This window comes from Cucumis melo, chromosome 12, assembly GCF_025177605.1.
Source record: "Cucumis melo cultivar AY chromosome 12, USDA_Cmelo_AY_1.0, whole genome shotgun sequence".
Lineage (NCBI taxonomy): Eukaryota > Viridiplantae > Streptophyta > Magnoliopsida > Cucurbitales > Cucurbitaceae > Cucumis > Cucumis melo.
Genome location: NC_066868.1, coordinates 23,239,767 through 23,254,843, shown reverse-complemented (window position 1 = coordinate 23,254,843; position 15,077 = coordinate 23,239,767). Strand labels below are relative to the sequence as shown.

At 35.4% G+C, this 15,077-nt stretch overlaps 3 protein-coding genes across 7 annotated transcripts; 1 reads left to right on the top strand and 2 right to left on the bottom strand.

The window, feature by feature from the left end:
- The first annotated feature begins 454 nt into the window (after nt 1-454).
- On the top strand, nt 455-4,397 carry LOC103487006 (nucleobase-ascorbate transporter 2). The gene is made up of 13 exons (XM_008445196.3): nt 455-1,076; nt 1,180-1,277; nt 1,509-1,685; nt 1,934-2,034; nt 2,122-2,197; nt 2,302-2,361; nt 2,502-2,686; nt 2,789-2,885; nt 2,974-3,119; nt 3,208-3,299; nt 3,392-3,469; nt 3,552-3,712; nt 3,808-4,397. Exons 1-13 carry the CDS (start codon nt 986-988, stop codon nt 4,018-4,020), a joined length of 1,575 nt encoding a protein of 524 aa, XP_008443418.1. The 5' UTR covers nt 455-985; the 3' UTR covers nt 4,021-4,397.
- A 55-nt stretch (nt 4,398-4,452) lies between these two features.
- Nucleotides 4,453-9,724, bottom strand: LOC103486985 (O-fucosyltransferase 8). Of its 5 annotated transcripts, none has more exons than XM_017044403.2 (10): nt 9,339-9,724; nt 8,198-8,287; nt 7,999-8,098; nt 7,772-7,845; nt 7,229-7,317; nt 6,713-6,833; nt 6,488-6,631; nt 5,496-5,830; nt 5,149-5,389; nt 4,453-4,872 (listed from the first exon to the last, which is right to left on the bottom strand). In XM_017044403.2, exons 2-10 carry the CDS (start codon nt 8,240-8,242, stop codon nt 4,561-4,563), a joined length of 1,461 nt encoding a protein of 486 aa, XP_016899892.2. In that variant the 5' UTR covers nt 8,243-8,287; nt 9,339-9,724; the 3' UTR covers nt 4,453-4,560. The 5 variants fall into 5 exon arrangements, with proteins under 5 accessions (XP_016899892.2, XP_050936508.1, XP_008443407.2 ...); XM_051080551.1 differs by having other exon boundaries at nt 9,383-9,724; XM_008445185.3 differs by having other exon boundaries at nt 7,772-7,842; nt 8,015-8,098; nt 9,383-9,723.
- Nucleotides 9,725-10,919: 1,195 nt separating this feature from the next.
- On the bottom strand, nt 10,920-14,762 carry LOC127144497 (receptor kinase-like protein Xa21). Its single transcript, XM_051080550.1, has 2 exons — nt 12,764-14,762; nt 10,920-11,418 (listed from the first exon to the last, which is right to left on the bottom strand). The coding sequence occupies exons 1-2, from the start codon at nt 14,661-14,663 to the stop codon at nt 11,054-11,056; spliced, it is 2,265 nt and encodes a 754-aa protein (XP_050936507.1). The 5' UTR covers nt 14,664-14,762; the 3' UTR covers nt 10,920-11,053.
- Between the last annotated feature and the right edge of the window lie 315 nt (nt 14,763-15,077).

Here is a 15,077-nt window from a genome sequence, read left to right as displayed (position 1 = left end):
ATGACCTTACTTTTGTGCTTAACTAAACTATATACTTTCTATACTAACTTAAAAATTAAGGTGTGGTTGGCTTGGCTTGGCAATACAAGTGTATAAGGATCTTTCATGCAATGATTAGAAAAGTGAGACCAAACCTAGGGAAAATGAGTCAAAGGTCAAGCCCACGAAGATTAGAGCGCCGACAAACCTAAAAAAGATTTATCATCCAAACTTATACCCACATATAAAATGATTATTAGTTCATGTACTTAAAACTTTGGAAGATGATATAAGTGACTACAAGAAGAAGAACATATGACCAAAATTGGTTTTTAGTTGTCCTTTAAGATTGACCAAATAATGATAATAAAGTTGTATTGTTTTTGGTGCGTTGAACGGAAATTAAAATATCCGACAAGGAAGTAAATAATAATAGTGAAACATTTATTTAGTTGGGTGATGTTTTTGTTCTTGTTCAGTACACTCAATCACTAAAACATTTATAAGGAAGGTGAAGAGGAAGGGTTGAATCAATAGGGGCAACGGTAATATTTGAGTTTGGCTGTTTTTGTGAGGGTATTTTCGGTATTCTACAAAAGTTTAACGGACCTTTTGGTAAGTCCCGAAAAAAATGGTGAAGGCCAAAACTAAAGCTAAAAAGAAGCCGCTTAGTAATGGGCGGCAACTCTCTCTGCATTCAACCCTCCTCTTCAACTTTGCTCATTCTCTCTCCCTCTCTCTAATATCTTTGAACTTTTTAATTTCATTCAGACCCACTTTTGGTTTTTCCATTTCTTCTTTTCTCATTGTAGTTGTAATCTTTTCTCTCTTCCATTCTCTCTTTGTTGGCTGAAAGATTTCTTGAGAGGGAGAGAGAGGCAGAGAGATTGAGTTGCTTTGCTTTGTTTGTTTGTTTCTCTGTTCTTTTGACGTTTTGGTTATTTTTACCTGATTCCCATTTGGGATTTTTACGCATTGGAAGTTTGAGAACTGGGGTTTGTGAGTAATGGAAGCTCCAAAACCAGAGGAGATTAGCCATCCACCAATGGATCAACTTCAGGGCTTGGAGTACTGTATTGATTCTAACCCATCTTGGGGTAATGCTTTGTTTTCTGTAATCCAGAGAATTAAACTAGTTCATTAATGTTTTTCTCTTCTGAGTTCGTAAATTGTTGTTGTTTGTTGATGTTTTGAAAACAGGGGAAGCAATTGCTTTGGGTTTTCAGCACTACATTCTGGCGTTGGGTACTGCTGTGATGATTCCTTCTTTCCTTGTTCCTTTGATGGGAGGCGATGATGTGAGAAAAATGTTCCCAACTCTCTTCCTATTTCTTCATTTTCAAGTTTGTTTTTGCTATTTTTATTTTTCCATTCCTACGTGAAGACTTTGGAATATTCTGAGTTTTACTATCATCAGTGACAGATTCTCCGGCTGCTACATAGAGACAAAAGAAAATAAGCTCAAACCTTTTCATCTCAAGATGCTTTTCTGCTTGTTTTTTAATATGGGGTTTGAAACTATGATACAGGGTGATAAAGTGAGAGTTGTACAGACTCTACTTTTTGTTGAAGGGATCAATACGCTTCTACAAACTCTGTTTGGAACAAGATTGCCTACTGTTATCGGAGGTTCTTATGCCTTTATGGTTCCGATTATTTCAATCATTCACGACTCATCTTTATCCAGAATCGAGGACCCCCATTTGGTCAGTAACCCGATTCAATGTTGTATGTTTTTTCAACTTTTCCATTTGTCTCCAAAACGTGTGGCCAAATTAATTGTCTTTACTGATGCATAATGGAGTGAGATTTTGTCCATACATCCAACTCAATCAATGTCTAAAGATTCAACATTGTTGTCTTTTTCCTTTCCTTTTTCCTTGTGAATTAAACATAAGATCAGAGATTCAGGTATTTTCCTACATAAAGTAAAATTAACATGTTACTTCTATAGAGATTTCTGAACACAATGAGAGCAGTTCAAGGAGCTCTAATTGTATCATCAAGCATACAGATTATCTTGGGATACAGTCAGTTGTGGGCTATTTGTTCGAGGTAGAACTTCCTTAAGAATTATTACATGACAAAATCTGTTTCACTCTACATATATGTTAATGAAGGGAAGTTCATCATTCATTTCAGGTTCTTCAGTCCTCTTGGAATGGTCCCTGTGATTGCACTAGTAGGCTTTGGTCTGTTTGACAGAGGCTTCCCAGTGGTATACTTCAATTTTCCATTTTAAGGAATCCCAGTTTGGTCTGTTTGTTCAAATTTTGTCTTTTTTTGGTTTTTCAGTTTATCTCACCATTGGAATTTAATCAGGTTGGAAGATGTGTGGAAATTGGCGTTCCAATGCTTATACTTTTCATAGCCTTCTCACAGGTGATGTCTAATCATCTTGCTACTAAAAAACAATACCAATTAAAGTCTTGACACTAATGTTCCATGCTCATTTAAGAGGGAGAAGAGTGATGTAGGTCAGGCGCCCTTTTAAAAATCTATACAATTTGCTTCTGTTGCAGTATCTCAAAGGTTTTCATACCAGGCAACTGCCTATACTCGAACGGTTCGCTCTTCTTATAACAGTCACTGTGATATGGGCATATGCACACCTATTGACAGCCAGTGGTGCTTACAAACATAGACCGGAATTAACTCAAATGAATTGTCGAACTGACAGAGCCAACCTCATATCATCTGCTCCATGGTTGTTATCTAAACCTGGTCTCGCTTTTACTTTCTTTTGATATGGGAAGAAAAAAAGATAACTTCACCCTTCTTCTCTAATGTTGCCTCCTTCATCATTCAGGATTAAGATTCCATACCCTCTTCAGTGGGGTGCTCCAACTTTCAATGCTGGTCATGCTTTTGGGATGATGGCTGCAGTTCTGGTATCTTTGGTTGAGGTACTATATTGCTCTACTCTAGCAATATATTATAGTTCTTGATCTGTACTTGAAAGAGTAATATGGAAAACTCATAACTATTTGACAGTCAACCGGAGCGTTTAAGGCAGCATCGCGTTTAGCGAGTGCAACCCCTCCTCCAGCTCATGTTCTAAGCCGAGGAATTGGTTGGCAGGGGATTGGGATTCTTCTGAGTGGTCTATTTGGGACACTATCTGGATCAACTGTATCAATGTATGATTTCTTTATTGGCTTCTCGTTGCATTGTGTCACTGAGATCATATATAGCTATGCAATTTTCTGACTAGAAATGTAAATACAGAGAAAACGTAGGGCTGCTCGGTAGCACCCGTGTCGGTAGCCGCAGGGTTATCCAGATTTCAGCTGGATTTATGATATTCTTCTCAATTCTAGGTGAGCGGAATAAATTCAAGTAATTACTTTGTAACATTACATTTAATCTTGCTGAAGTGTTTATCATATTGGGACTCTGCTGCTTCCTGCAGGGAAATTTGGGGCATTGTTTGCTTCAATACCCTTCACCATATTTGCAGCTGTATATTGTGTCTTGTTTGGTCTTGTTGGTGAGTAGATTTTGCATATTATTCATATTTTGTGTATTCCCTGTAAATGAAGCGTTAACTTTTTAAGCTCTTTTTCTTTCAGCCTCTGTAGGGTTGTCATTTTTGCAATTTACCAACATGAATTCAATGAGGAATCTCTTCATTACTGGGGTAGCGTTGTACTTAGGTTTGTCTGTGCCTGATTATTTTAGGGAGTACACTGCAAAGGCCTTTCATGGTCCTGCTCACACAAACGCTGGATGGGTGAGTTTGTGTTTTCACCTAATTTTCTCAAAGGACATGAGCTAACCATTTCTCCTCATCGCTATTCTCACATGTTTTCTCGTTCTAATGTGCAGTTCAATGACTTCCTCAACACTATCTTCTTCTCGCCACCAACAGTAGCCCTCATTGTTGCGGTTTTCTTGGATAACACACTAGATTATAAAGACAGTGCTAGAGACAGGGGAATGCCATGGTGGGTTAAGTTCAGGACGTTTAAGGGAGACAGCAGGAATGAAGAGTTTTACACTCTTCCATTTAACCTAAATCGTTTCTTCCCTCCATCTTGAATTGAAGGATGAAACTGAGGAGAGAACAAATTTTGCTTCCCACCAACAGAGAGATTGCCAACAATTTGTGGAAAGCATCATTTCCTGGTTGAGAAAGATTCTTTGAATGTTGAGGAAGGGTGGAAGTACTAAAAGGCGAGACTAGAACTCCATCAATGGCAGGGAATCCCTTATCCTCCCAGTTTTGAATGATAATCACCTTAATCACCTTGCTCGGAATGTATTCGAGTTGAAAAAAAATAAAGCCAATCTGTATTGTATTGAAAGGAGAGACCGTCTGTTTTTTTTTTTCAATCAGTGATAATTTTGTACCTCAAAGAAAATTCAATCAACTCCTTATGCGAGCAAGCATTGTGAATGTGATAAATTTAATAGAAGCTCTTCTCTTGCAAAAGAACTAAAATAATAGACGAGCAAAATGAGGCAATTGCATGAATAAGAATGAACAAATGAATTTGAATATTGCCGGAGGCGAAGGGAAAAGATACATACATGTCAATTTCCATCCAAGGCAACTAAGAATTATTTATACTCTTTACACTACTGGGATCTTTTACACATGCATTCTGGGCACCTTGGTTGGCGATAGATGCTTCTACCAAATCCTCTGGTCTGGACTCGTTGACCTTCCTCAATCATCTTTCTAACTCTATCTTCAAAAGTATTCCAGCCTATGGTCTTATTCTCGGACAAGATTGCTGCTAACCTTTTCTTGTTTGGTCTTAAAGTAGGAGCATTGCCACCTCCATAGTAAGTGCGAAATCCTGATACCAGAGACGATAGTTGGCTTCCAGAATCGGTCATGGCAAAGACATCAGCACTTGCACAGGCAATAAAATCCAATGCTGCAAGCTAAACAAGCATTTTAGTCTAGTAAGTTCCGAGTATAGCCACATTTGCCCAAATGCTTGGTTCCACAGTAAAGATACTGCTGAAATAAGCATCTAAAGTTGTAATGAGAGAGACCCATAGTAAATAATCAATACAAAATAAAATCGTTGGGAAAAAGCAGATGACAGTAATCAATGAGGTAATACCGACAGTTTATCAGAAATGTAGCATAAAGATTACCATGATATAATCTTTCAAGAGATGAAAATAATTGTCTCGTTCTTTGATGTGTTATACCTGAGAAGAGAAGTTTTGAAATGGTTCAAGTTCACTGGGTGTAAGAAGTGTTTCCTTTGTGACTAAGTTAGGATAGAGGTCGGTAAAGGTCCGCATTCGGGAATTTCCACCATATATTTGAGATCCAGCCAAATAAATATAAGTTCTATGTTTGAATCCGAGGCCGGCTAGAACAAGTCCTGCTTCTTCTGGTGTCAGTGGGCATCTCCCTGATATTCTCAACTCTGTTGAAGAAATTGCCCTGCAAACCAATTTGCAATTCCAAAGTGATCAGAAGATACTAACATAAGTTGATATAGTCTGAAAATTGGGATAAATTGTGACAAAAAATCCAGTGAGTGAAGTACTTTGACTTCTTCAAACGCTCAATCAGTAAAGGAAAATGGACTTCTCTGTATGCTTGAAGCTCCTTCTTCTCATCTTCTCCACCTCCAAAGTCACAGAGGGAGTATGCAACCATATCCACTTCAAATCTCAAATGTAAAGCAAGATACTTCGTTGGACCCACAAAAACTTTGTCTTCTTTGGACGGGGCATAGTCTATGAAGTTTCCAAGCAATTGTTTATCCAGCATACTTTTGGCAGCATCATATTTTCGTACTCTTTTGACCAATAAAGAACCAACTTGTTGAATTTTATGTACAAACTTCAGAGCATGGAAGTTGCATTTACATCTTAATTTCTGCAATTGTAAAAAAATTGAAGCAAATTATTAAGAGATACGTACACTACAGACTGACTATGAGGTTCAGACAATCCTCTAGTCACTTAGGAAGATGTCAGAGAATAAGCTTTCATACAATGACAAGATTAATAAAACTTCTTTGAAAATATTGAAGTTACTTCTTTTCCAAACAACATAAAAACTAGCAAACACAGGCATAAACGGTTTGGTTTAACTAAGTGATGTTTTTCTTCCAAGCATATAATTCACTCGTGACAATGCAACTGATATAGAAAGGCATGCTTGAATACAGGAAGACTAGTCAACAAATCTAGGGATAAAGGCTTAAAGCTCTAAGTCTATGTTTATTTTCTGCTCTACACTTCCAAATAGAAAAAAACTCAAGATCTTGACTACTGCTAATTTTTACTTATCTAGGTTGTTTTCTCACTCAGATAAATAAAGGTAAAAAATGACTTGATCTCTCTAGAGAGTGAAAGAAAAAATGACTTGATCTCTCTAGAGAGTGAAAGAAAAAATCTGAAATCTAATTTTGAAGAGAAAATTGAAACATCTGAATTATCAGAAATGAAACATTAGATGCAAAAATTCATTTGCGATACTGAGCTAAATACACTAGCAATAATGCTTTCCCTGTTATATTTGATTTAGAACCTGAAGGTTGAAAGGTATGGGATCAAAGCCAAGTCGATTTCCAAAGCCAAGGAAGTGAACAACTCCATTCTGCAAAAGGAGAGGGAGAACGGTACTAATATAATCAGTGGGCTTTGCCTCTTTTGCAATGTCTTCATCAGTGATCTGAAAAAAACCAGGAGTTACTGAGTTGTTTCCAAGAGTAAAAATCGTTATATGAAGTATTTGAATTTATTTATAACATACTTGACTACCAATTTCTTCTAGATCAACAGACTTTAAGTAAGAAGGGAGTTCCTTGACAATATGTACATCATCTTTAAGAGTATTTATGAAGTAGTCTTCTTGGTATATGTCACCAAACTGGCTGCATTCTCATTAAAGAAGCGAAGTATGAGACTCTGCCAGTCACTGAGCATAGAATGTAAACAATTGGACGGCCACTAGACCAACAATTGCAAATGCTAGTCATGGCCAAAAGTTGTAGATTAATTTCAAAATGTATATAGAAGCACTATTCAATTTTGGAAATGCTTTTATCAGCTACAGTTTGATATGAATGGTATTTAATATGGTTGAATGACTATAAATTCCATCTGTTTGAAACTATGACATGAAATTTTCTCGACTACCAATGCACAAATGAAAGCAAAGGTTCATCAATCTTACATAATTACATCAGCAGTTAAATGGCTTAAGTGACAGAGTTAGACTAGTAAAACAAATATAATAGAAACATATGGATTCAGAAAGATCTCATACCTTGGATCCTTCCATACATTGCTGTAAAGAAATCTTGGAATTACTAGGGTTGCATTAAGAAGGGAGGTCAGTGCAACGGCATTGCAGATCTGCAAGTGTTTTAGCCCACGTGAAGATCAAGCTAAGTAGAGAAGTCAAAAGATGGTACATTTGAAAGAAGAATGAAGCAAGATCTATCTAAGAAAATATCATCAAATATGCTTGCTACTTGAGTTGTAGTTAATAATATTGCAAGTAAACGTTATGACCCTTGTACGGAAAATGTATTTTCTCTAAACATATCCAACATGAAGATAGCTAGAAAATTATATGAACTGCCTATTTCTTTAATGTTCCTTTCAATTGTCTATTTTCCCTAAATAATGAACCCCAGTTATAAAATGATCAAAATAGCATGTAAAATGACGTTCTCTTAGCTATTTTCTTATTCTCATTAGCAGTTACGAAAGCAAAAATTTCATCATCTATAAGCATTTGAACATGCCAATGTGCTGGCAGAACATAAATAAGGATAATAGTGGCATGAAAGATACAAACACTTACAGCAACTCGTTGTTGATTTAGACCACCATTTGCACTGACTACTATGTAGCCATTAGTCTTACCAAACTTCCCTGCTCCAAGATTACAACTCAGTGTCAGTCACATAAGTTTTCATGCACTAAATTGTCTACAGACACTCATTGTGTCTTCAGCAGCAATTAACAATTATCCAAGCAAAAATTAAAAAGGATTTATGAACACCAAACAGTTAAGGTCTGATGGGGCACCTAAATCTGATCCAACCTTTCCATCTGCACAGGGTACCCATGCAGAGGCCTGAAGATATGGTTCCCTCCACAAGCTTGATTTCTCTGGTTTAAACTCAATCTGAATGCAGAACAGTCTCATATTTTAAGATTTCATCAGAAAAATGACGGATAAAGCTGATTCAAACATTTACAGTATGTGAAGACTCAAGTAGCAAACCTCCGCAAGAGAACTAGAGGCCAAATGCACAAGGCGATCATACATCTGGATTGGTGATTTTTCTTTGTGAACATTGGGACCAATATCAACCTTGAGTCACCAAAAATGAATATATCATCACTAGAGCATTGATGTTAGAACTTGGAACATTTTAATAGCAACTGAAAATCTGTATCCATAGCATTTGGGAATTCTACGAAGTTAATACTAATAGATCTTAACAAGATTGTTACTCAAATCAAGGAAAGAGAGTATGAAGGACCCAAGCATCTACCAGCCCATTAAACTTCCAAATACTAATTAAATCTAGAAACATTCCACCATTATATTAGGAACACTTATGTGCAGAGAGCACAAAACATATCTGTCAAAACAATTAGCAAATTTTACCTTGATACTACTTGATTTTCTGGGAGGTGGACTGTTCCAGTGAATAATCAAATTGACTAGAGATACTGTTAAAGAATCAACCAAAAAAACGAAACCAATCACCCCAATCATAAACAAAATTGACCTCACATGCTTTTGAAGCCAAAAATTCCTTTTGCCCCCATAGGATCCCTTAGAAGCACACAATTTGGAAAAATCATGTTTCAATCCATGAACTGATACATTTTTCAAACTTGAGTTCACATCTTCTCCTGAAAGCCTCCTGCCAATAGAAGGATTATTCCCACAAAAGTTTTCTGAACATCTAATCTGATAATCTTTCATTCCTAGCATTCCCTCATTCTGAGACTCGGGGCGCGGATTCCTGGAGGTCCCTTGCTTCCCCATTGTTATCTCTCAAACAGCCTCACACATCTATCATTTCTTACACTAACAAGAAACTTAAGTGTTTTAAGGAACCGAATAACAGAAAAACATGTAGCCATAAACTATGAAACCCTGCATTCACAATTTCCTCTTTCTCACACACTCTCTCTATCTGTCTTTCTCAGAAAACAACCCACCAACACAAAGACAGAAGTAATCTAACAAAAATTCAAGTTTGGTAACAAAAAAAAATAATTGTTAAAGAAGAAGATATGCATACACGTCAAGCATAAAAGGGAAAGGGGAAAGCTGCCAAGGCCGTTGAGAATAGATGAGTGTAACAAAAGCAAAAAATTTAAAGACCAAGTAACATTTTCAGACTAACCTTGAACAACAAGAAATAGTTGCGAACAATTACAGGTTACCAACCAGGGCAAAACGTCCGTTTCAGAGCTACTCTCTTTCTGGGTTCCCACGTTATTGAACAATAGAGCGTGAACTGAAGTTTGAAGGAAGAAGAAGAAGAAGAGGATGAATGGTTTGAATTGGCGGATCCACGAATCTTATGCGCCAACAATTTGACAGAACTGTTGCAACAAACTAACTTTGACATTTTTGGAAGATTTGTCCTCCTCTTTGTGACCGTTTCGCGGATCATACCTAAGACTAGAATGGGCTGAGATAAAATTTCCCAAAATGAATCAGAGATCCACGCTTGTGGCGGGTGTAGATTGTAGAACAGGGGAAAGCAAATTCATGAACATGTCATTTTGAATTAGTACATTTTATAGCTTTCAGAAGACGTAACGTGTTTGATGTTTTATTATTTATATTATTCACATTAGTAATCTTCTATATTTCTTCCATGGAATCCTACAATCATTTGATTCATTTTCTACGTCCATATCAATCAAATCATAAAAAAATAAAAATATAGACTTCTTGTATATTCGTGGTTGTTCGATCAACTCACACGCATTTCGACTAACTTTATAAAACAATTCATTTGACTCTACAGTATTTGGATATCAAAAAAACTCCTAAAAAATTTATCGAAAATTTACTTGTTAAAAGTTGAAATTTGACACAATACAAGTTGAAAGAATAGACTCTAAAAATGAAATTTGACCTACCTTTCGGAAGAAACTTTTCGAAACCCTTTTTCTAGTGTCACCTAGCTTTTTTATGTAGATTATTATTTTCCTTTTGTTTTATCGCTTTTGTTTGTTCGGTTTCTCGCTAACTCCCGTACTCTTACTTACTTTCTAACTTTTGCCTTCTACACTTAGTTTGTTCTATTTTTGAAAACAACTTACTCATTACCATTGGAAGTGAAATACACGTAAGATTTCTATAAAAATTATAGGATGAACGCAAGACTTCTATAAAAATTATAGGATGAGGGAGGAAGTTTGGGAGAGAGGAAACAAAATAAGAGATGAGAGAGAGGTAGAAAAAGAAATATTTAAAATGGTTCAAAAATAGCTACAAAACCTTTTTTTTTAAATACCAAATCAAATAACATTTTAGTCTAATTTTCCAAATCAATCTACCATACTACTATCTCAAATTTGATTAATTTCTTAACAAACTTTTTCAACCCACGTATTGATTGAAAGTGCTCCTACCTACCACACCCACAACCTAAGATCTTTAGAGAAGCCACTTTAAGCCAAAGTGGTCACCTTGGTCAGGGTTGACCTAGTCGTGGGTGAGATAACCTTGTTGGTTCTTCTACGAAAATATATCATTGATAAACTCTAACTCAAAGGTTAATTAGTCTTGTTGGTTAAAATAGTTTAGATGAAAATCACCGTTTAATGAAAAAACAAGGAAATAACTCTATGTTATTTTCCAAGAAAAAAAAACTCATCTCATTCAGTTGAAGGTAGGAAGTTCCTACCTACCTTTCTCATTGTAATTTATTTAATTATGTTCTATTCATGAAAAGTAGTTTGAACTTCTTTTTTAAAATCAAATAAATAGACCTCAATTCAAACATCTCACTAAAGCACTTTCTAAACAAAAGCAATCCAAATCCAAACTATTCCTTGTTCCCATACATTCAACATTATTGAAAATTGGGATTAATATCCAATCCTAGGATCTTTCATATTTCATAAAAGTTGTCTTGATGTTGTTGAGTGAGTCAAGAACATGTTTGGCAGTTGGTCTCTTCTCTGGGGATTCCACTGTGCAAGACAAGGCCAATGATATAATAGATGTCAGACATTCAATTTCAGCCCTATGGTTCGAAGTTTCATCATTCTTTGTAAGCAAAGCAGAATCTTCAAAAACATCAGTTATTGAGTGGGGATATGATTTGGCCACCCATTCCCTTAAGCTCAGTTCTCCCCCACAAAACGTTAGGTCTGTAGGCTTCTTTCTTGTGAATGTTTCCATAAGCAAAATACCATAGCTATAGATATCACCTCTTCTTGAGACAATCCCATCCAATCCCAACTCTGCTTGCAATAACCAATGCAAAAAACAGAACAGCTGTTTAAATTTGTTTTGACATAGACAAAATCGAATGCAAATAACAAAGAACAACCAAAAAGCGATACAAAAATTTTCGTGGATTAATAGTGTGTTCGTTATGTTCACGGGTAGATGGAGAGAATAGCTTTCTTATTAGAAAAAAGCATTGGATAATATAGATACACGGGCACTAATGGAATTAGAGGTTTTATACAAGACCAGTTGCAAATACCTAAAGTATTTGTAGATATAACACAATACAAAAAAGAAAAAAGAATATACAAATATAGCAAATTTAAATCCGTCCTAGCAATGATATCCTATCAAATGATAAAAGTCTATCATTAGTAGATTTTGCTATTGGAAGTAATAGACTTTTATCATTGTTAGATTTATGTCAATGATAGACTTCTATCAATATTTATATGAGACTAGTACTAAAGGTAGTTGTTAGATATAGTATAGTATAGGGTTAGGGGGTATAAAGGTAATTAGATACTTAGGAAGTTACTAATAGTTATTGTTATTGTGTAAGTGTGGTTACTAGTAGTTATTATGTAAGTGTGGTTACTAGGGAAGGAAGGTAAGTGAGAGAGGGAGGTTATTTTGTGGAGTGGTTTAGGGTTTGGGTGAGAGTATTCAAGAGGGAGGTTTCAAGTGCCTTATACTTGGATTTATCTTGTATTTTCTTATAGGTAATTATAATAAATTAAGATCTTGTATTGTACTTGTATTTTTAAGACTATCTTGAAGGCTGTAATTTTGTCAAAGTTTAGTTGTTTTATGAATATATAGAACACTCTGTTCTAATAGTAGTCCATCACTGATAACTCTATCGTGAGTAGATTTTGTCAGTGAAATGAGATGTCACTGATAGTTACTATCAATGGTTAGAGTTTATTTATTTGAAATCTATCAACAATAGTCAATGATAGAATTCAAGGTTAAAAAAAACCATTCAAAGTGCCAAGTAGACAACAAATTCAACAAATTTCAACGAAACTAAATTAATCATGTTATAACATTTGCAAATATAATTTGGTTGAATTCAAATTTAATAAAGGAATAGTTGCAAATATAGTAATTAGATTCAAAATATTAAACATATGTAACTAAGATTTTAAAAAAATTGTAAATATAACAAAATATGTCGAAGCCTATCAATGATAGACCAATATTGACAACATGGTATATCAATGATAGACTTTGTCATATTTGCAATTTTGTTTAAATGTTAGTATATGCTTGATTATTTATTTCTAGGACCGTTAACAATTATAATTATCCTTTCGGTAAAAGAGAATCTTTAGTAAAAGAGAACAGACTCACCTGGGGCCATGTATCCCACAGTTGCAAGGGTCATAGTCTGGGTTATAGAGTCTCCTCCACCCAAGAGTTTTGAAATCCCAAAATCTGTCAAGTGTGCAACCATATCTTCATCCAGCAGTATATTGCTAGGCTTCAGATCACAATGAACTATAGGTTCTCCAAATCCGTAATGAAGATACTCAAGAGCTAAAGCAACATCTATCATTACATTCAATCTCTCAACTGTATTCAAGTTGCAATGATACTCGTAATGATTTAACCACATCTCAAGACTACCCTTTGGCATGAATTCTAATACCAATGCTTTGAAATCCATATTGCTGCAGTTTGTTATAACTTTTACAAGGTTTCTATGACGAACATTGCACAATATCTCACACTCTATTTCAAAGCTCTTATGTGCATTTTCACTCAGCAAATTGAATACCTTCACAGCAGCAATTGTTCCATCTGAGAGTGTTGCCTTGTAAACTGAACCGAAGTTCCCTCGACCTATTAAGTTCTTTTCACTAAATCCTTCTGTTGCTTGCGAAAGTTCTTGGTATGTGATTCTTTTCAAAGTGGGTTGATGAGGTAATGGGACATCCTTCAGTGCTTGTTCTTTCTTCCTCTTCCCTCTGAATGTCAAGAAAAGTAGTACAAGTACAATTAAGAATGTGCCTAACAAGGTAGGTACAAGGATTATTACCAGTTTATTTGATTTCTTCTTTGAGCCTTGAGATGAGTTTCTTGTGCAAGGTTGAACTTGAAATTTAGAAGAATCAGCACAAAGTCCAGGATTTGACATGAATGACTGAGCTGAGAGGTTAGAAAAAGGACCCCCATCTGGAATTTCTCCTACTAATTGATTAAATGAAACATTAAAATGCTCAAGAAGAGAGAGCTTCTCCAAAGACTTTGGAATTACACCTGTTAACTTATTGTTGGACAAGTCCAAAACTTTCAAACTAACCAAGTTCCCAAATGAATTAGGAATAGATCCTTCGAGCTCATTACCTGATAATGAGAGACCAATCAAATTTGTAAGGTCTCCAATGCTACTTGGGATTTGACCAGAAAGTTGATTCTTTGAGACATCCAAATCTAACATAAGCTTTACATTCCCAATATCAATTGGGAGAGATCCAGTAAGAAGATTTGATGAAAGGTTCAAGCTCAAGATATTAGAAAGTTTGAACAAAGAAGAAGGCACTGTAGAATTGAAGTTATTAAAGCCTAAAGATAAAGTTTTTAAATATGAGAGATTCTCAAAGCAAGCAGGTAATGCTCCAGAAAGGCTATTATTATCCAAAAACAACTCAAACAAATTATCTAGCTGACATAACTCAATGGGAATGTTTCCTTCTAAGTAATTGTTACGAAGATATAAACCCTGAAGTTGTTTTAGTTTCCCTATTGAAGGTGGAATAGTTCCATTAATTCCATTGTCATCTAATATAAGAACTGTCAGTGTTCTTAAGTTGCCAATATCTTCAGGAATATGACCCATGATTCCTATATCTGCCATTGAAAGATATTGTACAGAAGCAGAGAAGTTGGCAATGGAATTTGGGAAGAAGATGTTTAGAGGGTTATATGACAACTCTAGCCTTACCAATGTGGTTAAATTGGCTAGAAAATTGAAGATGCTTGTTTTAGAAGAAGATTCTTCGGTGGAAAAGTTGTTGTTCATCAAATTGAGCCATTGGAGGTTTGGACAGTTGCCAAGAGCAGGGGAAATGGGTCCAGAAAAGAGGTTTTGTGAAAGATCAAATCTTGAGAGCATGGAAGCATTGGAGATGGATTGAGGAATGGATCCTGTGAGTTTGTTTTCACCAAGAAAGAGCATGGCAAGATTTGGAAGGTTAGTGCCAAGATTTGGTGGGAGAGTTCCAGAAAGTTGGTTTCGAAATAGTGACATAATTCTTAGTTTTGTAAGGTTGAAGATTGTTGATGGTATTGTGCCATTCAAAAGATTCTCTTGCAGTACCAATGTCTCTAGGTTTGGAAGATTACCAAACTCCTTAGGAATTTCACCTGTTGCATTCAAACAAATATTATTTGCCTGTTTCATCACATTATTATATTGTAGCATTTGTTAAACAAAAACATATGTAAATTATCTGGAACGAATGTACATGTCAATTATTATCGAGTGAGTTCATTTTGGCTATCATATTATATTTATGATCTTAGAATAACTTGTTCTACTCATGGCTTGAAATAAGAAAGTTATATAAAAAATGTAAACTTGAATTTCTTATAACTTCATACGCAATGGAACCAAACATCTTATTATTATTATTGTTAACGTTTTTAAATTTAAATCATATAC